The 24,801-nt window shown below is 39.3% G+C and overlaps 1 protein-coding gene across 2 annotated transcripts; it reads left to right on the forward strand.

Moving 5' to 3' along the window:
- Positions 1-3,118: 3,118 nt before the first annotated feature.
- Positions 3,119-24,801, forward strand: LOC103389703 (sodium- and chloride-dependent GABA transporter 2-like). 2 transcript variants are annotated; one of them, XM_017038892.2, is made up of 15 exons: positions 3,119-4,390; positions 10,026-10,257; positions 11,226-11,360; positions 13,617-13,757; positions 13,841-13,931; positions 14,420-14,552; positions 15,663-15,797; positions 16,740-16,843; positions 17,936-18,060; positions 18,957-19,069; positions 19,170-19,307; positions 19,400-19,502; positions 21,291-21,391; positions 21,726-21,896; positions 22,165-24,801. In XM_017038892.2, the coding sequence occupies exons 2-15, from the start codon at positions 10,041-10,043 to the stop codon at positions 22,303-22,305; spliced, it is 1,848 nt and encodes a 615-aa protein (XP_016894381.1). In that variant the 5' UTR covers positions 3,119-4,390; positions 10,026-10,040; the 3' UTR covers positions 22,306-24,801. The 2 variants fall into 2 exon arrangements, with proteins under 2 accessions (XP_016894381.1, XP_008323454.1); XM_008325232.2 differs by lacking the exon at positions 3,119-4,390 and adding an exon at positions 8,513-9,251.

The raw sequence follows: 24,801 nt of genomic DNA on the forward strand, positions 1-24,801 counted from the left end.
CACCGTAGCCCTTCCAGTCTTTTCCATGGCTTCCATGCTGGATGCTGGCCAAAACTGCAACCAGGAAATACTGGTTGCGGTCCAGCATATGTGTTGTAGGTAGTTGAACCTTGCAGCAGAAATGGGTGGAATGCATTTCCTCCTGTCAGAAAGGATAAGGGTTTGCTATCTTTATATAATTATCCATCTTGATACAGATGATGTATGCAGAGGCACAAACTTCTTATTTATACTTGTTATTTACGTGTTAGTTTCTTCCTCCAACCTTTTTAATTTATTGTTTGATTGTTGGAACATAAATGGTCTAATTTGTGGGAATAGAATAATATGGATGGCTTTTTGTTCATCATTGACCTTGCTTATCATCGTCCATGCCAAGTTTTTTTTTTTTTTTTACGCCAATGCAGAGGAATGATGTTTGACACAGACCCAGAGAATGAGTTTGCAGATAATGTGTTCCACATGTCAACATGTCAAAGCCATTATTGGTCTCACTGAGAGACTGGGAGAAATCTTCAACGTCTTTTTTACTTTCATTTCATTTTTTATTTTTATTTTTTAGTAGTAGAAAGGAAAAATGTATCCACGTGGCTGTTCAGGACAGGAGGCCATACATAATGGAAAGTTTGCTACTGTTTCTACAAAGGCAACAACTGCAAATCTGATTGTTGTTTCGTGTCAAATGAGTGGACGGCCAAAGGAACAAGAGCTCAATGGGAACAATTACTCATCCGTCGGTACTATAAGCAGTTTGGCATCCTTTTCCATGTGGTGTCCGCTTTCTTTGTTCCGGATGAATATTATTATAATGATTCCTTTTATAGCCTTTTATCCAGGAATTATGGAGGGTTTCAACCACACACTAATTCTCTGTGGCAGAGGGAGCTGTTTGGAAAATTCCTTCAGCTAAGCTTGTTTCTTTACAATCAACCACACTTAACAATTTCTAAAGATGCAGCAACTTAAGTAGTCACACAGTGGCTGAACTAAAAAAAAAAAATTGGTACATAATTAGGTCTTTGCATGCTCTTCTCTTCTCCCTTTTTTTATGCAACTTACTCCTGCTTTCCGTGGCACGTTTTCTATGTTATTCTGTGTAAAAGTGAGCTCAGTACATGAAATTGATATTATTCTGGATTCAGTGTCACCTCTGTATCTCTCCCCAGATAAACTAAGCAGGGCTGACCCCAGAGCAGAACACAGGACAAAGGTAAAGGTTAGGTTTATTATCAAATGTGCAAAAAGTTCATCAAGCAAGACAGTGCAGTGAAGATCCAGGAGACAGAGCTGACAAACAGGCAGTGGTGATGATTGGGTGTGCCTGTTGAGGAGTATTTGAGCCCAGAAGACGAGGATTCAAAACGTGTCCAAGGGAATTTCAACATGTAGCAGTGACCAAATAACCTAGCCAAATACATATCACAGCACACGACAATACAGAATTCTGGGGGAAAACTAAAACAACAACAACAACCAGGACACATAGGGAGAGAGTAAGGTGGGTGTCTTGCAGTTTACCACACAATTAGTGGAAATGTTCTGGCGCTAATTCAGCGTTGACCTGGTACCTCTGGAACACAACTCAGTCACTGCTTCTTCTTTCAGATAAAGAAGTTATTAATTTACTTTGGGAGAGCTCTGATTGTCTGGATGAAACAAATTGCACCTATAAACTCATTTCTCAGAAATGTGTCACCAGATTAGGACAAATAACAGTGGAGCCAGTCGCAGCTTTTACTGTGAGAGGGCGGGGTTGACCCTGGACAGTAAATTAGTCCATGGTAATCAATCCAAATAGAAAATTATTGTCTATTGTAATATTATGTACTTTCTTTTTAAAAAAAATATTATTCTCTCTTATTTTTTTTACTAATATTCACCAGAAAATGAAACATATCCAGTTGTAATCCAGAGATAATAATAATCAATACTAAATATATGTTGCACCTTGGATTATCTGAAGTGGCGCTATGGCCAGAGGCAATGTCTCTGTCACTGGTGTTGAACCCCAGGGTTCACCTCCTGGGCAAGTTCGAATCCCGGTTAGGGTGGTTGGTACCTTCCAGTGGACTCACCACCTGCAGGAAGGTTCAGGGGAGTTGGTGCGGTGCAGTGTGATTTGGGTTGTGACTGCTGCCCCTATGACCCGATAATGGATAAGCAGATGAAAATGGATGGATGGATGGATGGATTATCTGATGTACTTGAATTTGTACTTGAAAGTGTTCTCCCTTCAAACATCTTGGTTTTTATTCATTTTAATGTTTCACCACTTGACTTGTTCCACTCATAAGTAAATTAAATACTTGATAATAGTGGAATATGTACAGAAAAAGGATGCTAGCACAGGACCACGCTCAGTTATTCACTAAATTAGTCATTTGTTCATTTTGGAATGAGTCACCATAAATTTCCATGTGTGGCACACACAGAGTAACACGGATGATCTAAGCCATTGGACAGATCAACAAATGAAAGTATATTGGCAAACATTTCAAATCAAGCCTTCAACGTTACAGTACAGTCACTGTAAGGTATTAGCCTTTGCAGTAACTTGAGAGGCTTAACTTAACAAAAGGCTCACCTCTGTGGGCAGCTCAGTGTCGTAAACTCTGCACAGGTTTGGTTGCTCATATGTCCAAACTTTGCGGTGATGGTTTAGCTTTTCATGATTGTGGTTTTTCATTTTCATTACATTCATTACTTATCATAAAGGTTATGGTTTGTATACCAAATCTGGAGCAACTACATCATTGATCAAAAATGATTGTGAGGATATACAGGGTGTTATAAAGTCATCTATATGCCATTGGCTAAAAAACTGTTGTAGTCTTTGAATGTTTTACTTTTTTTATAACTTGGTGAGATGGAGGCAGATGATCTGCTGTGGTGACCACTGAAGGAAACAACTGAAAGATAAAGAAGGTTTGTTTGTTAAACTTGGTTTATGTTGCTTTAGCATTGGTGTTAGAAACTGTTCAGTATTGAAAGAAAGACCCCATTAAAGGAATTTAGGGTTAATACTCCATCTTGATTTACAAAAGATTGAGGAAAGAAATCAAAGGAAAACATCTGTAGAGACACATGACTGAAGAAAAACTGCTCATTAAATGCATGTTGGTTTGTTTTGATGGGGCCCTGTTCTTTTAATCACAGACTCCTTTGGCCTCTATCACTCTTCATCTCTGTCACTGACTCGCTCTCCCTCATTCCTTCCTTGTCTCTGTCTCTCCCAAATAACCCTTTAAGATGAAACAGATACAGGCCCCTAATTGGGGTTTTACAGTGAAGTACAGAAACAGCGTCCAGACAGTCCTGCTTAATCTGCCGCCAGAGTTGCCAGGTCTGCAGTTTTCTCACTGAAGTCATTGGCCACTTTTTTAAATATTGAACAATAAATGTTTATGACTCAAATCCTGTCAAACTGACACCAGGCCTTGGGTCATTAGCTCTCTCACTTTCAGAATGGCAGTGCAGCTGTGGTGCACACATTCTCAGAGAAGAACTTTATGAAGAAAAAACAGTGCAAGAGAATGAATGACACCCTTTTTCTGAACATCCTGCGTAATTGCGCATTCATGCAGTGACAGGAAATCTGCTGCCACCAGTTTGAGCCAGCCAAAGATATGCTGGCCTTGTTCAATACAGATATGAATGACAAGGACAAGGGTGATGACCTTGAATAGTTCAAGATCATATTAAAGTACATATTGCTATTATAGTATTACTGATGTGTTTAAAACCAACATTTATGGATATTTAGGGACATATTTTTTATTCTGGATCTTTGGTCAGTTTTCTACCCAGTTTGGTTTTGGGTTTTAAATCTCTTTGTCACCCTGACTGGCTGACAGAGCAGAGAACAAGCACCTCGTGTGAGAAGCTGCGACACAGATTTTTTTTTTTTTTTTTTACTGCTGTTGTTTGGACTGTGACCACCAGAGGTCCAATAGTTAGCCATGAGGAGCAGCTGACTTGAAAGTGACCTGACACAGTAGCATAGTTACATGAGAAAAAACACGAAGCAGGTTGAGAAGACTGGACTTACCTTATTGTCAAAATGTTTAAACTTAATACCAAAGTACAAAGAAAGGTATCTATGTTCACACCTTAAATAGATGGTCACTTATAAAAACACAGAGCAAAATCAATGTGGATATACACACAGCGTATTGACAGTAAGAACTGGATGGAGAACATTCATATTGTTTTAATCTATAGTAATTGTGATAATCGTATTATCTTGATAAATTCTCTCACACACTTGATTGCGTGTGAACTCTTTTGCTCCTCCCACCTGCACATCCACATTGCTGCCTGATCCCCCTGCACCCTTGTCATTTCAACACCTGATCAGAGTGTACCAGATTGGCTACCTTCCCTACGACTGGTGAGTGAAGAATACTGTCATTGCCTAGTTATAACATACAAATATGTGAGACTCCATATTTTCTTCCAGATGTCTATTTCTGTTAATACATTTGACTTTTGTGGTGTTCAAAACCCCCAAAAGAATAGTTATTGACATGTTATTATATGTATTTGTGTCGGATGTTTGTCTTGACTTAACACATATATTTTTGGACCTTTCTGTATCATAGTATATCTGTTGCTTTTTCAGTCTTTACCTTTCAAAGTGTTTTTTTAGTGTTTTTTTAGTGGTTACAGTATGTGTAAAAGACATTTCTGATTTGATTTTGGCGATAAATAAACCAATGCAGTTTCCGACCTATATTTTGACAAAAGTAAAGTCAGTGAAAATCCCTTCTAATTTAAACAGAGCAACAATAGAATCAGGTCAATGTCCAATAATAATGCTACGTAGTAGCCAGTACTCGTTTCCCATAACAACAGACGGTCAGTGACAGACACTTTTGTTGCAGAAAAAAATACTTCATCATTCTTTAGACTTGAATGTAAACATTAATTTAGTATAGGAGATGAAGTACCTCACAGAGGATCTGCCTTTGGGAAAATATAGCTACTTCATCAGAGATGGGTCCGTTGTGGCCGGCTTTCATCACACTGTCTATGACTCAGTGTCCTGACCTGCACTCCTTTATGTCCCAGCAGAAATTCCACCGCATGCTTCTACTTATTCCAGTGGTTTTGCAAAAAAACAAAAAATAAAAAAACAGATGAGCAAATCGCTGAATGTCTCCTCAGCCAACAATCAGCTGTGTCTCTCTGCAGCCAGGGTTTAAACCAGGTCAAGAATCCATCCAGCTTAGAAGTAGCCTAGCTCAGAGTCACTCCTAGCGATTGTCTCTGACTCAGCTTTTTTATATCAACCCAACTCACTCCTCATTTCTTTACGCAATAGGGACAACATGCAAACCATGCCCTTAGTTGGCTCCATTTTTACCACCTTTTTGTCAATTGTTGTTTACACCTATTTTAACCCCTACATTTTCTGTAAATATTTGTACAAAATAGTGTGTTTGCGACCCAGTTTGGTCTTGGGGATTATCCAGGAAGTCAGTAAATAATGTAGATCAAAGGTCAGTATCAGTGAGTTAAATATAAGTCTTTTATTCACATTCATAACTTTGTACCAACTTTGTAACTGGGTCAGACACTCATGTGAGGACTCAGATTGAATTAAGTCCAAATTGTCTGTTGACATGCACAGAGGTTTAAAAGCAAATATTTTCAGATCTTGTTATGATCCAAAGTAGGATCAAGAGTCAATTTGAAGAACTTGGCAAAACTCTTGTTTTTCCCTTTATCTTTGCTAAAAGTTTGGAGAATATGCTTGCTAAAACATTAACCTGATAGCCAGAAAAACAAACCTTCTTAAAGTATTTTTCTTGTGGCTGGATTATGAAGTTTGTTACTTGCTTTCTTTCTCAAAACTAAAGCACATTGACAAAATTAGCATATTTGTTGCTGGCAGACACTTTAAGCTGCTACTGCCGGGTTGTCTTGTGTGGTGAGTTTGTTTGTCCCTTGGGTAAATATAATCAGAAAATTTGAAACACCAAATCCACAAAATATAATTCTTGAACTCAGTAATCAAGGCGGAGTCGAATCCAAGCCTCCTGTGGGCAATGAAGTCAAAATCATTGATTTTCTCAATGGTCATTGGCCTGTGGAATTAAACAATGCTAGAGACACTATTTAAATTTAATGGTGATACAAGTTCAGCACATTATCTTAAGTGAGAACCAGGATAATGGAATACCATGTTAAAAATCCTTAAGAAAGGGAAGAAATTACAAACCAACTTCGGAACAGACTTGGCCCTATGACCTTGTACAGTATTTCAAGTGAAACTTGGCGAACCTTGGAAAGCAGCACGATGCCTCCTGGGACTACCCTCTGTGGTTAGTAGTCCCGTGTGGGGAATTGCCCCCAGAAAAACCCCAGAAAATATTCCCATAAAATCTCAAGGAAAGATTATCAACACCAAATATCTTGCCTACCACAAGCCCCGGGGGAGCCATGTAGAGTGTGGACATAAAGTCAGAGGGAACTTTTAAAATAACTCCTCTTTTACATGGCATGGTTCTCCCACAGGTCGGAGAGGAAGGAGGTAGGCCACAGGAATGTTTACCTATTTAGGGCATGAAAAGTGGAGTATAGTGAGAAGGTAAGAAGTTGGAGGCCACACGGTGACCACATTAGGGTTCAGACAAGGCAAGAAGACACCTCAAACTTCTCATGGCGTGTGTGAAGCTGCACATTAGCATGTCTGGGCTGAACATCTACAGCCACCCCGTCAGAAACGTGATTGCACTGACCTTCTCTTCTTATGGTTGGCAAACTGTAATCAAACACATGGACTCTGGTTCTTTTCTCATTAAATCTCTGTGTGTTGAACATCTGGTTTGGCTTTAGGTTCATAAAAGCGGAAACTAAGGAATGCAGCTTCAAAGGCATAGTTTGAGGTTTTTGTTTGTTTTTATTTATTGGTGCTGGCACAGTGTCAGCACTGATTTTGCAAAGAACACCATAGTCTGTGAAGCTGATTTCATTTTGTGTTTTCAGACAGGACACTGGTGTTTTACATGGCACAAAAACAGAAGCGGACAGTTAGCTCCTCTGGTTTTGTCCAATATTCTGAGATTGAGAGACTACAAGACAATGCAGAGACCTCTTTATACGTATATGATTAAGACTAACAGTGACTGCAAGCATCTATGAAATGTAAGGACCATTGTGCATGCAGTTAAAAAAATTACTTTATTCTACCAAAGTTAGTTTGGTGTTTTTGTATCATTTAAGCCCTGTTTTTTATGTTTTAGTGTGTATTTGATCTGTCTGTGTTCATGTTATAAATCTGGAAAGACACCTTGGGGTTACCTGAGTTAAACAATACCTTCCACTGTATAGTTGACCTGCTGCCCTAAATGCCAGAGACCAATAAAGGAAGCCATAAAACTGGCAGAAAAACTAGTGTGTTACTGCGCCTGGTCTCAGTCACACGCTGTGGCACCACATTTACAACGGCTGCAGATTTGTCAGCGCTCAACAATAGGGACTGTATTAAAGAAACCTTCATGCTGAGGTTTTATTTGGCTCCCAGGAGGCAGAGTGGAGTCTGTAGTGTGAGAAAAGAAACAAACAGTATCAACCTCACTGACACCAAACCTGATCCTAATGAGACACAACTTCGTTTCTGGAACTTTTGGGAAGTTAATGGTCATATAGGAATCGTTTGCAACACAAACTTATAGAAAGTAGCTGCGTGTGTGTGTACATATGTGTCTGGATATGCGTTGGTAGAAAAGGTTTGTATATGATTTTATCACTTCCAGACTCTTGACTCTTGACTTTTATATTGTCTCAAGGAATTTTCTTTTCCAGCCATTATGAGTCAAGCAATTCATAAAAAGTCCTTATTTAACTTTATGGTTATTGTATAACCCAGCTTTACAACCACTTAGTTTTTTTTTAAAGATAAAGTTAGAAACCAGTAACTCACTGTTCCTACAATAAAACATACAGTAGTTGTTATACTTGATTTACCTGCTGGAGAGCTCAAAGTAATTGTGCCAACTAGTCTCCAACACAGCCAACTTCTGATTCTCTCTTATTAAAAATATAAACTTATCTCTACAAGAGCAGTCAAAAAAAAAAGGTTGATCGAACCAAGGGAAAGTGGGCTCATCATACCACCAATTGGTCCCACAATTATATACACCAATTATTTTTTTCCCTATTATTTATGTTCTGGCTTTTTTGGACTATGTCAAATTATAATTTAATGTGCCATACAAGAGGATCTGGAATGTGTGACTGAGATCATGGAATGATCTGGAAAATAATCACTAATGTTGAACAAGCAACATTTTCCGCAGATCCGTTTGCTTCCTAAATAAGTGGCCTTACCACTTGCGGCTTAATGCCACAACATAGATTCATCTACCCAGTTCTTATATAAGGTCTGTGGTCTCCACTCAGCTAATCGCACAATTTTCCTTTTCAGGTTTTTACAGCTGGATTGCGTCATTTTAGTTTTATTATTGAGACTTTTTCCCTCATTTTTTTATGTCTTACAGAGAAGGAAAATATAATAATAATAATAATAATAATAATAATAATAATAATAATAATAATAATAATAATAATAATAAATAAACAGACATTGTGCCATTAGTTAATGCTAAGGAAGTCCATGCACATTAGCTAATATGCTGCTTCTATTTAAAAATAAAAACGAACACTACGTCCCCATCTCGCCCCTGGTCACGTGACTGCAGTGGTGCCCAGTTGTGGAATGAACCATTTGACCACACACAGTTTTAAGGGGTGGTCGCGGTTCTTTGAGTGAGGGTAACGACGGGAAACGATGTAGGTGAGCGGACTCTTGTCGAATCTTTGGCGTTTTCATGGGTCAGAAATTCACGGATTTGTCCGATGTAATTAATGTAACCAAACAAAACCAAATAGCCGGGCCCCAGGGACGCAGCACCATGGTCAGTCCCGCTTTCACGGTTCTTCCACACTTGGAGTGACCCGGGTCTTGGTGAATGTAACGGTACTTTTTCTTTCCCCTGTGGGCCGATGTACATGCACCTGCTGCGAAGAAGAAAGAACGAAAGAAAAGACTAAGAAAAGATCTGTTAATTTTTGAATTCATTAGGAAACCTGTGTCTTTGCTCAGCAGAATTAGCAGAGGCCAGCTCCTTTGATCTGTACGTCTGAGGACAAATACACAGAAATCTGTGTTGACTTTGACCAGGAATAAAAATAACCCTGACCATTAAACAGGCTCCAGCAGAACACACACACACACTCTTCATCAGGTCAGTAAGGAGAAAATAAATCGTAGGACAGTGTTTTACATCTAAAGGCAGAAGTCAAATGCAAAGAAGGCCGTATATTTAAAAAAAAAACAACAAAACATCAATGTAGATCGATTCCACTGTCTCATTCGTTACTTTTTTTTCCCATAGAAGGTGAAATTGACTTGGTAAATTACGATACTCTACTTTCTTACTTGAGTAATAATTCTCACAAGAAAAATCAATGACACAACACTGGTCTGTCAGCCGGGAGTTAAGGATACATGTTTAACCCACTCACCCTGTATGTTTAAACATTAGAAGCAACACAATAAGTAATAATTCATCAAGTTAATGTTTTCCTAAATTGAGGCTGAAATCAATGGAGCTAGAACAGTCTCGAAAAGAATAAACACACAAACAAGGATTCACAAATGTACTTTGGAAATTCACAAATGTATGCATACATGAAGATATTTGTTAGTTTCATAAAATAAGTTAAATATGTTAAAAAGTGCATTATAAACGCGTGTTAGACAATTCACAAATGTATTTTATGAAACTAACAAATATCTTTACATGCATACATTTGTGAATCCTTATTTGTGTATTCTTTTTGAGACTGTTCTAGCTGGGCAGTACAGATCGATGAATCCCACCCATGACTTTGACTGTCATCATAGATAAGGAGATAACAAAAGCTGGACCGTTGTCAGAAAAGACACTCCCTTTTCTGACTTCCCATGTTTGTCTTTCTCTTTTTCATCACTGTCTTTTTGTGCATGTTTGACACAGCTGTCTGAACCAGCGATGGCCGATCTGCCACCACCTGAGCAGGGACACCCACTGCTGCTGACCAAGACCCATAATGGAACCATACCTGACGGGAAAGAAGCTCCCAAGGACAGGTTGCACGCCAGAGGCCAGTGGGCTAATAAGGCAGAGTTCCTTCTGGCTGTGGCAGGACAGATCATTGGTCTGGGCAATGTCTGGAGGTTCCCTTACCTCTGCTACAAGAACGGTGGAGGTACAGTGATAGAACCTGTGTGTTGTGTTGTATTTGCGTAATACAGTGACATTGTAAATTGTGATTTATTTTATTACATAGATATATAAATTGAAGTATAGATTATTGTTGAAAATGAATCAGAACTCCCTTCATTTGTTTTGATCTAAGGTCACCAACAGCTAGAGTACAGGAAATTGCCTTTGCAATTTCCAAAAATGTATTAATTAGATTACAGAGCTACAAACATAACATAAAAGAAGCCCCTTTAAAAAAATGATTAAGGAGGGGATTATTCTGTGGTAACGCTAATGAGTTTCCACAGTGTATCACATCTGGTTGTGATAATTGGTGTTGTTTTTATGTTGAGGTTGACTAGTCAGTTGTTAGCCTGTGTATAAAAAACTATTAATCTATTATGATATTGTGCTACTGGATTTAATGTTGTAATCAGGGGGTCCTCGGTTTATGACGTCCTTGACTTACGGCATTTCCTGGTTATGTCACCATCGCCCATACATTTATTAAGGAAGTCTTGTTTCATCATTCTGTTGTACACGTTAAAACAAATTTAGCACAGGACCTAGTTGGAGCAAAAGGTTACGTTGTCACAGCTCTTTACTTGGAAGGTGGCTTTGTTTTCATTTGCCGGTTGTACACCATACATTGGATTGTACTACATTCACTTTTTTCATTTGTGTTGTTTTTTCTGTTTCTTTATTTTTTTTACTTTTTACCCTTCATTATTGCTCCCAAGCTTAAATCAGACTTTTCTGCAGTTTTTATGTCCTAGGTTATGACGTAACCACTGTGTTAGTGTAGGTGAGTAACATAGGTACTTGTATGTGAGTTCCGACTTACCAAGCGTTACTGTGCGTCGTACCATAAGAATGGAGTCCCAACGCCACTCGAGGACCGCCTGTATATGTTTGACGTTTGGACTGTCCACAACAGTCTTTATAAACACACTTGCTCCTATGTGTGTCCAGGTGTGTTCTTCGTGCCATACCTGGTGTTCCTGGTGCTGTGTGGCATCCCACTGTTCCTGCTGGAGTCATCTCTGGGCCAGTACCTGAGCCTGGGAGGTGTCAGCGCCTGGAGAACCATCTGTCCTCTCTTTGGAGGTGAGCTCATCTAAAAACACTATGTCCCTCTATACAGCCCATGTTGTTAGCTTGTGCACTTTAATTAAGGTATACACTTTAGTATTTGTCTGTATGTGCATGAATTATTTAACTTTATAAACAGTGAGGTTTGTTTTTTACAATAAAATATAATAGGTGCATGAAAAAACTTGACAAAATTGGATTTCATATCTTGTCCCTTTGTATCAGGGACTAAAAATCTTCCTTAAAAAGTGCAAAAACGCTGTATGTTTGCTCAGTTATTATTATTCACATTCTTACCTCAGGACTTTTTGTATTTGACTATTCTAGTTAGGCCACAGACCTTTTTGAACAGCTTTTTAAAATGAAATTAACATTTATCATCCTCTTTAAGTCAGCCTTTTTGTACAAAAACTGTAGTCTCCAGTGAGCCAACACTGAATAATCCAAAAACTCATAGAAAATATTAATTATCCTCTTAAAGTTAAACCTGACGCTCCCTGCCCTTTGTGTTTAAAGTTCAGCAGTATGACATACCTCACTGATGTCAACTTAACATGTGGGAGGAGAGTGAATCAGCAGCTCTTGTGTTTCAATGCAGATTTTACTCTGTGGACAAGAGTGAAGAGGGAGAGCCCATATCTATCTTTTTATTTATTTTTCCTAGTCCTAACAACACAAAACTTGGAAGATTTAGCAGCGCTAGTGACCTGCATGTGTGTTCGAATCCAAAACCCAAAATCAAGCAATAGAGAAATGCTCTGTAGCTGCCAGAGTGTTGCTTCTAAAGGATTCTCTACTGCAAACAAACACAGGCTCTCAGTCAAATATTTTACTTTACACAGCGTGGAACAGAGCCGGGCCCCTGATCTGATACTCTTGTGTGGAGCTGTGCTCATTAGCTGGGAAAATCCAAACGATTCAAGAACAGTGGGTCATTTTAGCCATAAAACCAATGCCTGGAGGAAATTAATCCAGTCAGCGTTATAAATGATGTGACAGATTTACCTGCAGTGAGGCTCCGAAACACCAAAACTGAGCTTTACTCCCACTGTGTCAACGTTACGAAAACCGATTTGAACATTGTACAGTAGGAGACTCTGCTCGTCACATTTACAGTGTTTGTTCCTGGGAGATAAAATCCTTTTCTGCAGCCACAGTGCCGTTTAACGAGGAGCTGTGCTTTTGGACGCTGGGGGTAGTGTTCAACAGAACAGTCTGATGTGACGTGTGTCGTGGAAGGCTGACTATATTATATAACTTGCTCTGCATGTTTTATGTCACTCTGTCCACCACACAAAGTCCATAGAGTAAATCACCGTTTTTCTCTGCACGCGACACTTGATACTGCTGATCCTCTGCTTCTTGGTTAAGCAAGTTTATGGCTGTAGGGGTGTAAGAAAATAGTCATACACTGAAAAAGTGCAATATTTTGTTGCACGATACCGTGCAGAAATTCTACAGCACTGTATGGTATTTTTTAATTGACAATTGACATGCAAATATTCAGTATTCATTGCAAATGTAGATCACTCAGCATAGTGTGTTTACTATGCTGACAGATTTCCTACAATGAAATTGTTAAAAAACTAAATACATCACTTTAGTATCACAGTATATTGCAATATATCGTATATTTTCCCCTTTATCGTATTGTCAGATTTGGGCCAATAAACACCCGGAATGTCTACTCAGGAAAGCTTCTAGATGGTGACAGTGAAGAAGCAGCAGAGTGGGGTCTTCAAGAGCTTCTTGAAGATAAGCACCTGTTTTATAAAAATAACCAAGAGGCTTCTGCGCATTAACAACTCTACTGTAGTGTTGGAGTGCTCTGCAGTGTAACAACTGTTTCTGGTTTTGTCTGGTTTTCCAAATTTAAATGTAAACAAAGAACCATCAGCCATTGTACATTTTAGATAAAAAGCATTCAGAATCATGAGCCTTCAGAAAAACAATATTTAGAAGAGAAAAGTTCATAAACACAAAGAACTCTTTTGCAAGACTTTGTCTGTGGTTTGCAAATCTCATATCACATCATTAGATACAAGCCTGGAGTTCAACAGTGCAAACATTCTCCAAAAACGTCACTTTCTAACCCACTCACAGCTTCATAAGACCATCATTCATTCCTAATAAGGATGCAGGAGACGTGGGCCGCACGTTGACTGTCTCAGTAAATGGATTCTTTCATATAAAACGCCAGCGACTGAATAAATTATGAAAGATTAAAGCTTGAATAGACTGAGGATGGTTGTTATGTGTGTCACCCTGCAGGCCTGGGTTATGCCAGTCAGCTGATCATCCTGCACGGCTGCGTCTACTACATCGTCATCCTGGCCTGGGCCGTCTTTTACCTGTCCTACAGCTTCCAAGCCGAGCTGCCGTGGTCCCACTGTAACAACACGTGGAACACTGGTCCGTGAAGACCAGGATTTTAATATATCAACTCAAAATCTGTAGTTGAAAAAACATAGCATCGAAAGTCTGTTTCTCTGCAGAGGCCTGTGTCCTGTTTGATCATTACAACAAGACAGCCAACGAAAGCAGCCTGCCTCAGAATGCATCATCACCTGTCATGGAATTCTGGGAGTGAGTCATTCAGTTTGTCTCTGCTAATATTTATGTGCGCTTTTCTTAAAAACAACCTGGAGCAGAACATTAACCCGGCAGACCGGCAGTTTTGTTTGGTTTGGTTGCACGAGATACTGACACATTACCAGCTCAGTTGTGTCAACACTGTGCCGCAACACAAAGACTACGATCACAAAAGAGCTATGCACGTTTTTTTCAAGGTTAAACCACACCTTGCAGCAAGTTTGTATTGTTAGAAGCTGTTTGTTTTTGCACCACATCCCATATGTCTCAATATCAGAGATTTGACAGTTCAGCTCAAAGCTGTCCTCGGTCCACTGCTGCTGACATCACAGTTGTGTTATTTGACTTTTCTGTGTTTAGAGTCTCTCACTTCAGTTACACAAACCAGGCCAATGACACAGCTTTTGTTAAATAAACCTCATGTCCCAGGGCTAAACACTGTCCTGCTGCTAGTTTCATTTTAAAGCATGTTTGTCTTCTAGGCGAGAGGTCCTTCACCTGTCCAACAGCTTGGATGAGCTGGGACCGGTCAACTGGAAGATGGTCCTGTGTCTGGCCGTCGTCTGGATCATCTGTTACTTCTGTGTCTGGAAGGGAGTCAAGTCCACAGGGAAGGTAAAAACACACTGACACCTTTGACATTGTCATCAACACACCGTGTTTTGTCCTCACTGACGCTGTCTCTATATTTAGAATTCCCAGATATAGTTTCAGAGAGTAGCATTTCATCCCAGCAAAGTTCTGGGAACATATGGGGTTTGACGCAGTTTTAGTGACGAGAGCAGTGAATCTTAAGTGAGTCTTGAATACAAACACCTGCATCCGTGTACGTTTTCTAAGTTTTAAGTTTCTAGATAAGTTGGTAAACTTTCCTAAAAAATAAAGTAAACTCCCAAATTATAGTTAATGTTTTTGACTGCCTACAGTCCAGATCAGTTTCCTGTTCGAAATATTTGGTAAATCTTGATGAGGTGAATCAGACACAGCACAAATGAAGACATGAAAAAAATAGCGTAGGGCAGTGTTTTTTCAACTTTGGGTCAGAGCCCCACATGGGGTCACTTGGAATTCAAATGGGGTCAGCAGAAATGATTAGTAATTGATAAAAATAAATACCGATAGAAAATATTATTTCAACTATTATCCTTTTTTAAATGTTGATTTAAACACCACTACAAAATCTTAAACAACTATATTTTTCCACTTTCATAAATATAAATCAAAGTTCAAATAAAATGTACCAAATAAAAATATCTGAGCTGGCTACTAAAATGTCTCACGGGGCGCCAGAAATTTGTGATGTCAAAATGGGGTCACAGGCCAGAAGGTTAGAATTATTTTTAGATTTGATGCAATGTGTTGTGATTCCCATAGACATCAGTGGGACAACAGAGTTTTTTATTATAAAGTTTTCTAAGTTTGAAGGAAGTTAAGTCGCACTTTTAACACTTTGTTTTTATTTCTGGTTAAACAGCAAACATGGTAAAATTTGCAGCAAAGCCCAAATCTCTGACACAGCTACAGTGCTACAAAAATAGCATTGTTGTCAAACACCAGCATCTGTCAACTTTCCCTCTTTAACTGTTCTGTGTTTGGGGACATCACAAACCAATCCTTCCTGATGTCTCTCCCACTTCCCTTGCTGCCTGACCACTCATCCATGACCTCCAACCATCTCCTCCACTCGACTCCACTCCCCCTCCACCTGCTGTGTGTACATACTAGGTGGTGTACCTGACGGCCACCTTCCCATACATCATGCTGTTTGTTCTGCTGGTCCGGGGAGCCACGCTGCCCGGAGCTGTGGAGGGCATTGTGTACTACCTCAAACCCAACCACACCCGCCTGTCGGACCCACAGGTACGTCACAGACAGTTTGTTGTAGCACCAGAAATAATTTTTAACAGATAAAGAAGAAAGATTTCACTAAATGGAAAAACAAGGTCAGTTTCACATTAATGTCAGTTAAATATCTGAGTAAACACAGACTATTATTGAATCAACTCAGGAATGTGAGTTTTCCTTTATGAATTTTTTATTAGAAAAATAAGAAAAACTTTAAAAATGTTGACTTGAGTGTTTGCGATTAAGGAGAACGGCACAGAACCAATTGCATTTGTTCAACCTTTGTTGATTAAATGTTTTGCTTTTGAAAAGAAAACACAGTAGTAAAGTACAACAGAATGGGAAAAATGTAATTTCTTTTATCTCAACATTTGACATGAAAAGTCTCCTTCTTTAATTTATTTGTATTTGACTTTTATATTGACAGCTCTCTTTGCCTCTCTTTGACATTTTTGGTCTTGCAATTATGTTAAATCAGCGTCGGCCACTTCAGGAGACGGAAGCAAAAAATCCTGTAAATGAGGATTTAATATTGTTGTTGGTTTGTTTTATCCATTTAGTTTTTACCGTTCAATGTAATAAAGTGAAATCTATATTGATTAATTTATGATGTAGAGTTTAGTGCTATTGTCTGTCGTGTGACCCTGGGACATTCCGGTAAAAAAGTGATTTATTTTACATCCCGACTGACGAAGATGAAGGCAGCAGGACAGCATCCAGATATTTTAGTGAAACAACTGGAAGTAGACGTGACAGAGGTTAAAAAAAACATATGTGGACACACAAACATTTGCCCCGCCCACTTCAATCTCACCATATACAAACAATCTCCCTTCACTCACAGCAGAGCCTGTTATTAGGATAAATTCCATTTTTTCTACTTAGTTCAAACAAATGAAGACGGTATGAAAATCTCCTCATTCCCATTCATTTTCATCTACTTTCTCCCAATCCAAGGTCTGGATGGACGCTGGCACCCAGGTCTTCTTCTCCTATGGCATCTGTTTGGGAAGTCTCACTGCACTGGGCAGTTACAACAAGTTCAACAACGACTGCTACAAGTAAGATGTGCTGCCACACACACACACACACACACACACACATTCATTCACATGCACACAGCCTCACACGCAGAAAGGGCTCGAGACTTGAGGCTTACGGCTAAATTCCACTTAAGACACACTTTGTTCCCTTTCAAATGAAAGATGTGAGTTCCCACTGGTCAGATTTCCTGCAGGAGGAATGGCTGGAATGGAGAGAGAAAACAGACTGATACAGCCACACCTTCAAGAAAAGCCATGTTTCCCACACTCCGAGACTCGCTCCCTCCCCAACCCTCCGTCCCACACACACACTCAACACAATAAGCACTTGACTCTTACAGTATAGTCAGAACATGAGAAGATAGGGCTCTAAAAGCAAAGCCAGAGACAAAAATCACTGGAAGGGATAATTCAGCTTCTTCTGATGTGCACATTTATGAGGTGTGGACAGCTTAACGGTACTGACCGCACTGGGCGTGACCGGCTGTGACAAGAACAACTTTAAAACTGGCTGCCATTCTTTGACGCAGAAAACGTGGCTCATGGACAGAAATCAATGATGGTTTTAAAATAAATAAAAGCTTAACTTTAGGCTTCTGCAAATGTTTCCCATGAAGAAACGTTTTCCACCAAAAACAGAGTTTATAAAAGAGAAGTTTTTATCCTCTGCCAAAATCCATAGACATAATTATTATTTTTAGCATGCACACAAACTGCTCTCCTCTTGCCTAGTTTAGTATTTTTATATTTTTTATATCCCCAGTGTGGGATCAATAAAGTTCAGTCTAATCTAATCTAGTCACCTGATTTAATAATTGTTTTTGTTTTTTCCTACAACCATTTCTCATTTCCAGTCTCTTAACAGAAAAGTCCCTGACCCTACATGTGTCATGTGATCATTGTTCGCTCTGAGAAACTGTCGATCAACAGCTACTTCCATCCATCATCATCAAATGTTTTGGTGATTTGAGTTGTTTGAAAGTCAGTCATCAACTGTTGGTCTAGAAAACACTGGAATAACTCTAGACCTAAGCAGCAAAAAGAATCATGTATTGTTCCTTTATTAATTTATTTTTAAATTGTTTGTGTGTTTTTTGTGTGTTTTTCCAGAGACTCTTTCATGCTGTGTCTGTTGAACAGTTGCACCAGCTTCCTGGCTGGTTTTGCCATCTTTTCTGTGCTGGGCTTCATGGCCCAGGAACAGGGTGTGGACATCAGCAGCGTGGCCCAGTCAGGTGAGACGGAGGTTTGAGAGAGGCAAGAAGGACAAAAGAAATAAAACACTCACTTCTTTGCCTCTTCACCTTTGAGTGCTGATTTTAAGGATATTATTATTTTATTATTTTAAGTTATTGATGAGCTAGTCTCCTGATTTGAAAGTTCAATTCAGGTCTTTTCAACTATATTTTGTTGGGAGCCACATCAAACTCCTACTATTCTTGTTGAACAACTGAAATGAAATTACAAATCAGTGCATTTTATTCTAAAACTGCTATTCTTTTGCTTTGCTGCATTAGTTTCATGCCCAGCCCCCTACTTTGGGAACCATTGCTGTAAGGCAAGTACACTAACCACATCAACCGTGAGGCCAGCAATAGCTAAATAAGTACAAAAAAAAGCTCAAATTTAAGTATGAAATGTTTAAAGGTTACTTGCAAAAGCTAAAGTTTCTATATCTAATATATAAAAACATTGGCCAAGAGTTCTATGTCATGCTAATCTTTAGCATCCATCCATCCATCCATCCATCCATCCATTTTCATCCGCTTATCCGTTACCGGGTTGCGGGGACAGCAGTCGCCACCCAAATCACACTGCACCGTACCAACCCCCCAAACCTTCCTGCGGGTGGTGTGTCCACTGGAAGGTATTAACCGCCCTAACCGGGATTCGAACTTGTCCAGGAGGTGAACCCTGGGGTTCCACACCAATGACAGAGACATTGCCTCTGGGCCAAAGCGCCACTAATCTTTAGCATATCCTTTAATAATCACCACAGACATGTTGTGCCAGTGGAGCAAATAAAGTAAATAACTCGTTTTTAATAAATAATAGTTATAATAGTAGTTAGTGTCTCTGCGGTGTGTACTGGTTTGTGTAGTCCCAGCTGATTTTGTGTGTGTCCTCTCAGGACCTGGCCTGGCCTTCATCGCCTACCCCAGAGCTGTAGCCTTGATGCCTCTTCCTCAGCTTTGGTCCATCTGCTTCTTCCTCATGATCCTCATGCTGGGGCTGGACACCCAGGTAGGAGAGGCTCCCACTGATCTGATCTGTCGTCTGTATTTTATTAACGTAAACCAGCAAACACATCCCCGCTGACCTGGTCTCCCTCTGTGTGGTCCAGTTTGTGAGTCTGGAGGCCCTGATGACGTCAGTGACTGACCTGTACCCTCATCTGATCAGACGAGGTCACCGTCGTGAGCTAGTGCTGCTATGCATCTGCGTCGCCTGCTTCCTGATCGGACTGGTCATGGTCACGCCGGTGGGTAACACTCAGGTTAGAAGCATTGTTTTTTGTCTGCTGCTCGATCGGATGACGTTAAAATGAGGATTTTTCTCTCTGCACCAATGTAGGGAGGCCTGTACGTGTTCCAGATCTATGACCAGTTCTCCTGCAGCGGGGCCACTCTGCTGCTGCTCTCCATCATGCAGTCCGTTGCCATAGGCTGGGTCTATGGTGAGAAACCTTTAATCTCTCCCTACGTTAGGACCAAATCAAGCTAGTAAAAATTACTTAAAATCAAAAATTGCATTTGAGTCTTAACCTGAAATTAACAGCAGAAAAAGATACAAGGCGAGAATAGAGTAGAATAGCTTTTATTTTCATTGAACCTTGAAATACGCAGCCATGTTTGTCGATTTGTTGAGTTTTTAAATGACATATTTTGTACATATGGGGAAAAAAAGACAAATTTGGCCCCAGTACTGAGTCTTATTCTGAGGTGGGAATTATTACATACTACATACCAAATGAGAATTGTTTTGTTTTTTTCTCCTTTAATATAGTATTTTAATTACTTTAATGCAAGTAATTGTGTCAAATTATTTTTTTATCCATAAATAGACCAGTTGAATGTAGTTTCTCATTGAATGTTTTTCGCAATATTTTAAAACTCTGTTATTGCTAGAGTGAAGTGTAATTGCTCCTAAATCCACACTGACGCCCACTCAGTGGTCCAAATGTTTAACTTAAGTTATCTTATTGTTTTTCAAGTCTTTACCTCAAAAACTTGAAAGAATAGTTGCTATTTTGAGTTTGTAAGAATGTATAACATTTTAAAACAAAATTTAAACACACTGTAGACACCACATAAACGATAGTGTGTAGTGACAGTGAGAAAATAGTTTTCAGAATGAGAACTTAAATTCCTAGTTAGAAAAGGTTTCTTGAAATATCCTTCAATGGTCAAAGAAACTCATAAATATTAATAGTATAATGATTCTAAGTTGAATAAAAAAAAATCCCTAAATGAACTGCAGGTCACTTGGTCCACTTCCTCCCCTCCTCCTGCGTTTGTTCCTCTGAGACTCAGTATATTAACATGGCTGCAGGTACCCACTGGTACAAGGACTGGCTCAGAGCCAGGCCCCCGTCTGTCTCTTTACAGGCCCTAAATCAGACCCTGAGACCCCGACCCCTCCCAGTCTTGGTCTCGTGGGCCCCAGGGAGCTTCTGTCCGAGCCAGACCTTTACAAAATATTTAAAGAAACCATATTTTGTGTGAGATGGACCGTGTGTGATCACTTTGGTTTAAAAGAGCTCCAGTGTTTAAACAGTTACGTAAAAAAAACCAAACAACTGAATTTTAATGTTTCAACAACAGGTGGGTGATGGTAATAAATTGTCTGTGGGCGTGGGTGCTAATGAATACCACTGCTACCTTATTTATGGCTGCACCAGCTGTAGGTGAGCACGGCAGCAGAGCTGCGACCCTCTGCTCCCTTTAAGAACTCTCAAGTGAGCTTTCGAGTGTTTAGTATCCAAAGCAGGGAGAAATGTTCACCATTACCTTGAGACATTACGGGGCACCATTTAGAATCACGTATCACAATTTTAGTATTTTGCAGTGTTCCGTTAAACTGACAAAATGACAAAAGCAAAAATGTTTAACAATCCTGCTATTTTGACCGTCCGCCTGAAACAAAAGTATATTTTTAAACAAGACATAGTCGTCACTGGAATTATAAAATAAGACTCAGCAAACTCTCCTGAACCAATAAGGAGCTGAGGTTTCTCAGCATCTCCACAAACCTGATAAATAGCATAGAGCAGAAACTTCATTTGTGATGAAGTGAACTGTTAAGAAAACACATTTTGCATCAACATAACAGTCCAATGTGGTGAATTAGTTTTAATACATTTCTTTATGCGTTTCTCAAATAACACAACAGCCTCTCCTGAAAATGTTTGAATTTTGTTTATTAACTGTCTTCCCTCCCGTCAACTGTCTGTCTTTGACCACAGGAGCGGATCGTTTCAGTGACAACATCAGGGAGATGACCGGCTACCGCCCTCTGCCCGTCTTTAAGCTGTGCTGGAAGTACTTCACTCCAGCTGTGTGCACTGTGAGTGACCCCTCCCTGTCTGAGTCGCCTTTAGACTGTTTAGTGCTGTGATATAGTATTTGCAAAAATACATGTCTAGGGTTTTTTTTTTTAAACAGATGTTGCCCTACTCTTTTTTTCCAGTCTGATTATTAGCAGCAGAAGTCTTAGTCTTAGAAGTGAATGCAAATATATCAATGCATATGTACATTCAAGAATTCTTTTTTGCTAAATTGCCCTTAGATTTTCTCTTCTTCTCCACCAGTGTTTGTTAATATCTGACTGCATTCCCTTAGTTAGTTAGTGTCTGTTTTTATTGATAAAGGGTAAAGACTTGACTCACTCCTTCCTGTAGGGCACTTTAGTCTTCTCCCTGGTGCAATGGTCTCCCCTCAGGCTGGGAAATGGTGTGGTGGCTCCAGTGTGGGCTACTGCACTGGGCTGGATCCTGACCCTATCATCTGTCTCACTGCTTCCCATCTGGGCCATTTACGCCTTGGTCACCACACCAGGAACTCTTTCACAGGTTGTTGGAGCTCTGCTTTACATCTGTTCGGTCCTATAATGGAAATATTATGCTGTGCTCTGGACTGAATTCAGTAGAAAATATAATATATTAATGTGTTTAACAATACATTTTTACAAGCTAAAATCTAGTTTTCTTCTATGGCCTGTGTGCAGGTATTGAACTGTAAAGTAAAGTATCATGATTAAGAACACAAGAACATCTGCTGCCTCATTGATGCTGTGAGTAATGTAACTAATCGACTAACTGTAACTGTTTGAATTCACAGCGATTCCATCATCTGTGCAGACCTGTCCAAATCTCACCACTGGGCTTCATACACGTCTCTACCAATAACAACTCAGCACTGCCACTGAACCAGGTGTCCAAGGAGCCAATCAGAGAAGTGACTGAAGATCCCATGACCTGATGAGCCAGCAAAGTTGCCACACAGTTACTGCTGCTGTAATGGAAAAGTGAGGTGATGATGTCATATTCATCTAGAATTCACCAGCCACTGACACATGTAAATACAGCAGAGATTCTTTGAAGCAATGAAGAGTTTAAAGTCATCTTTATGTAGAGTAATTATACTTATATTTTTCCCTATTTGAATTTAAGTTGAAGGAGGTCATAGTTTATCTTTTACTTTCTCAAAAAATAAATATTTGTTTTAGTACCAGGTTTTATAGCACAGGACTTGCACCAGCAACCGTTACCTGATGTAGCATTTGCATCATTGCATTCTATGGACTTCACTCAGTACAGGTTTAAAGATCTCAGAGGAGATTGATGTGGATTCTTTGTTCTGGTCTCAGTCTGATCCCGTGACTCCCTGCACTGCCTGCCTTGAGATGTGGACAGATACTACAGCACTTAACTTCTTTGGGTTGAGGCTTTAATTGATTTAAAAACGTTGATTTGTGCTGTGATGTTTGAGATAAAGGAGAAGATCCTAGATAGATTTACAACAGAGGTGGCAAAAGCTAAAAAGGCTAAAAAATGTAATTAAGTAAAAGTATCTTCAGTTTGGTTATATTCTACTCAGGTAAAAGTAAAGACACCCATCTAAAAATCTACTTAAGAAATGCTTAATTTAAACTTCAAGTAAAATTTGAGTAAAAGTTACAAAGTTACTTTAAATTATTTGATGCAAAAAGGACGAGTCAAACATCCAATCTGCAGCTAGTTGTTTTTAATCAACAATTCAAATACAAGTGGCATAAGTTGAGAATTCTGTGATCCATTTGAACGCTTATGCTGCAAACATCCACGCAATTCTTCTCTTTCTTTCAGTTAACGCAAATTGTTTTTCCTATCATTTAAATTTTTACTCAGTAAACAGTTCATTTTCCAAAGTAGCAAAAAGAAATACTTGAGTTGAAATGTACTTATCTATTCGCAAAACTACTAAAAAAAAATACTCACAAAAACTCCTCAATTACAGTAACGTGAGATAATGTAATGTGTTGCTTTCCACCTCTGTTCAACAAGATGCTGTAAAAGAAAATCACCTCAGTCTGGTTTAAACTTGAGCTGGTTGGCTTTTTCATGCCTACTATTTTAAATGGAGTAAGTTGCTGCTATTTTACTGGTTTAGGATTAGATGTACACATTTGACAACCAGCTGAAAAAGTGTCCTTAATGAAGTGACCTCAAATCAGATGTGGTGCTCGTTAAAGGTTGTTTTTTTTTGTATGCAGCTGCTCTGCTCAGCGCTCCCGTCAGATTGCACCTGCTGTGTAACCTGTAGTTGTTCTCCTGATTCACTGCCATGTGTCTGTTCTGAGATCATTAATGAGGAACCTCAAAGTGTTCTGTCCTGCTTTTAAAATCATTCAGCTGGTTCTTTATTTTGTTCGTTTTATAGCTCACAGTTTAATAATAGCCAATTGCACAATGTGCACTTGGACTAACAGACTCAAAGTGAGGCTGAAAACAAACTCACTCCGTCCTCTGTCCAAAACTCCGGCTCCTGCTGTGCTCCACTCACATGTGCTCGGTGTGGCCGTTACTCACTGCCAGATTATCTTTCCACTTTACTGACCTTCGTCATGCTAGCTTCATTCAGACTGTGCTCTATGTAATTTCATCTAATCTAATCATCTAATGTAAAAATTCCCTTCAGGTTTGGTTTGAACAGATCTGGTCATGTGACCTATCGCTGCGGGTCTGTCTAATCTGCGAACACTCTCCTGCAAATGTCATCTTCTGTGCAGGTCTGTGTGAAACCTCCACCAGTTGAAATCACTGATTATTTCTTATGGACTTGACTTGATTTGGACCTGTCAAAATACTCCCTCTTTCCACTAAAGATGTTTGTAATTTTTGTATTATTAATTCCTGTTTAAGAAATGCCTTTTTAAATTAAGAACTTGTTGATCCAACTGCTCCACCTTAACTGTCCCGCTGATCTGCTCAGTTCTAATCCTCATCATCTTCACCTCCTCCACCTCCAACTCGGCCTTTTGTCTGTTTGACAGAGACACTGTCTCTGAACCATGTAGCATCATAGCAGGTCTCACTACTGCCTTATAAAACTGACCTTTCAACTTTACTGCTATTCTTCTGTCAATTCACTCTCTGAGAAGATGCTGTGACACAGATAATAAAACAAACCAGTGTAGCATGTTAGTACATTTGATCTGCTGACAGATATTTTTGAATTGTGTCTCTGTTTGTTTGTAAACCAAAAAGTTCTCATGCAAATGTGATTGTGTCATTCTCAGGACTATTTTTTTAATTCTGTGAAAGCCCCACAGAGATTAATTTAGCCAAGTGAAACCATCTGATCTCTGACAAAGAGATGTGTCTCTGTTCGCTGCTAACTTTTTGACGTTGTTGTTAAACCTGTTTGTTTTTATGTACATTTACATTTATTACAGGTGAACAACGTTGTGTTGTGAGTAAAACAAGAAGAAAGTCA

Source organism: Cynoglossus semilaevis, chromosome 14, assembly GCF_000523025.1.
Source record: "Cynoglossus semilaevis isolate Cse_v1.0 chromosome 14, Cse_v1.0, whole genome shotgun sequence".
Classification (NCBI taxonomy): Eukaryota; Metazoa; Chordata; class Actinopteri; order Pleuronectiformes; family Cynoglossidae; genus Cynoglossus; species Cynoglossus semilaevis.

What these genes read in the sequence shown, in the direction of transcription:
- LOC103389703 (XM_017038892.2), top strand. Translation starts at nt 10,041, where the DNA reads ATGGCCGATCTGCCACCACCTGAGCAGGGACACCCACTGCTGCTGACC. An exon ending in GACTGGTCATGGTCACGCCG is followed by an intron (nt 19,308 to 19,399) that starts GTGGGTAACACT and finishes GCACCAATGTAG; the next exon opens with GGAGGCCTGTACGTGTTCCA. An exon ending in TGCCATAGGCTGGGTCTATG is followed by an intron (nt 19,503 to 21,290) that starts GTGAGAAACCTT and finishes CTTTGACCACAG; the next exon opens with GAGCGGATCGTTTCAGTGAC.